This window comes from Salvelinus sp. IW2-2015, linkage group LG16, assembly GCF_002910315.2.
Source record: "Salvelinus sp. IW2-2015 linkage group LG16, ASM291031v2, whole genome shotgun sequence".
NCBI classification, from domain to species: domain Eukaryota; kingdom Metazoa; phylum Chordata; class Actinopteri; order Salmoniformes; family Salmonidae; genus Salvelinus; species Salvelinus sp. IW2-2015.
Genome location: NC_036856.1, coordinates 42,620,270 through 42,621,329, shown reverse-complemented (window position 1 = coordinate 42,621,329; position 1,060 = coordinate 42,620,270). Strand labels below are relative to the sequence as shown.

General features: G+C 46.9%; 1 protein-coding gene across 1 annotated transcript in view; it reads right to left on the bottom strand.

Annotated features, from left to right (window-relative positions):
* The window catches only part of LOC111975516 (1-phosphatidylinositol 4,5-bisphosphate phosphodiesterase gamma-1), a 93,576-nt gene that overhangs the window by 67,919 nt on the left and 24,597 nt on the right, over nt 1-1,060 (bottom strand). The window contains exon 3 of the mRNA XM_070447452.1: nt 257-304. Within this exon, the coding sequence (XP_070303553.1) occupies nt 257-304 (48 nt within the window). The remainder of the gene's footprint in view (nt 1-256; nt 305-1,060) is intronic.

Below are 1,060 nucleotides of genomic sequence, written 5' to 3'. Positions count from 1 at the left end.
GAGCTGGAGCTGGGGTTAGAGCTGGAGCTAGGCCTGGACCTGGGGTTAGAGCTGGAGCTGGAGCTGGGGTTGGAGCTGGAGCTGGAGCTGGGGTTAGAGCTGGGGAAGGGGCTGGGAGGGGTATTATTATTTTATAACGTTTGGAGTGGATTTCCCCCACTATTCCACCGGCTAGCAGAGTGACCATAGTGTGTGTATCCCAGGGTTCTGGTTGGGTGTAACAACAATGTTGATATGGTATTGACGTCTGACCCACCTTCCCTCACGATTCCTGTCCATCACCTCAAATTGTCTCCTCAGCCACCTGGAGGGAGGGAGGGAGGGAGGGAGGGAGGGAATACAGAAATAGAGAGAAGAGAGATAGTTCAGTATGAGATGGAAAGACAGGTGTTGAGTGGCTGTGTTGAGCACAGCGGATTCTTTTAAAAGCCACCAGCCACGGGGTTTAACATTGACTTAGTCTAACTTTAAATTGTGACTGTATTTGTGAAAACATAAAATAGTAATGTGACCCAAAGCCTACAACACAAAATAATTGAGACACTGTATGTCACTTCATTGACTGTGACCAAGTTGTTGACATTTGTAAACCAAATAGTCATAAAACGGATCATATGTACAATACTGAAGTTCCTCTCTCCCACAACAGCACTACTCTGAGTTTTCGTCCACAAACCATGGAATATAGGAACACTGCCCCCACACATTTACCCAGAATAATTATTTTCAACCAACACAAATATTGTTGCTCTCTCCAACCCCTGTCCCCTCTCTCCTATGTGTGTTATAGTAGTAATGGATGATGCTACCGGGATATTAATATTACTACAAACAGGAGCCTGTTAAACACCACAGACACCTGATTCATACTGTCATAAAGGCACACACTCCTCTCCTCACATCTCTCTCTCTCACACACACACTCCTCTACACAAAAACACACACACTCCTCTCCCTCGCCCCCTCTCACCTCGCTCTCTCTCTCTCACTCACTCAGACACACACACTCCTCTCCTCTCTCTCACGCACACACTCCTCACTCACTCATTCCCTCACTCAC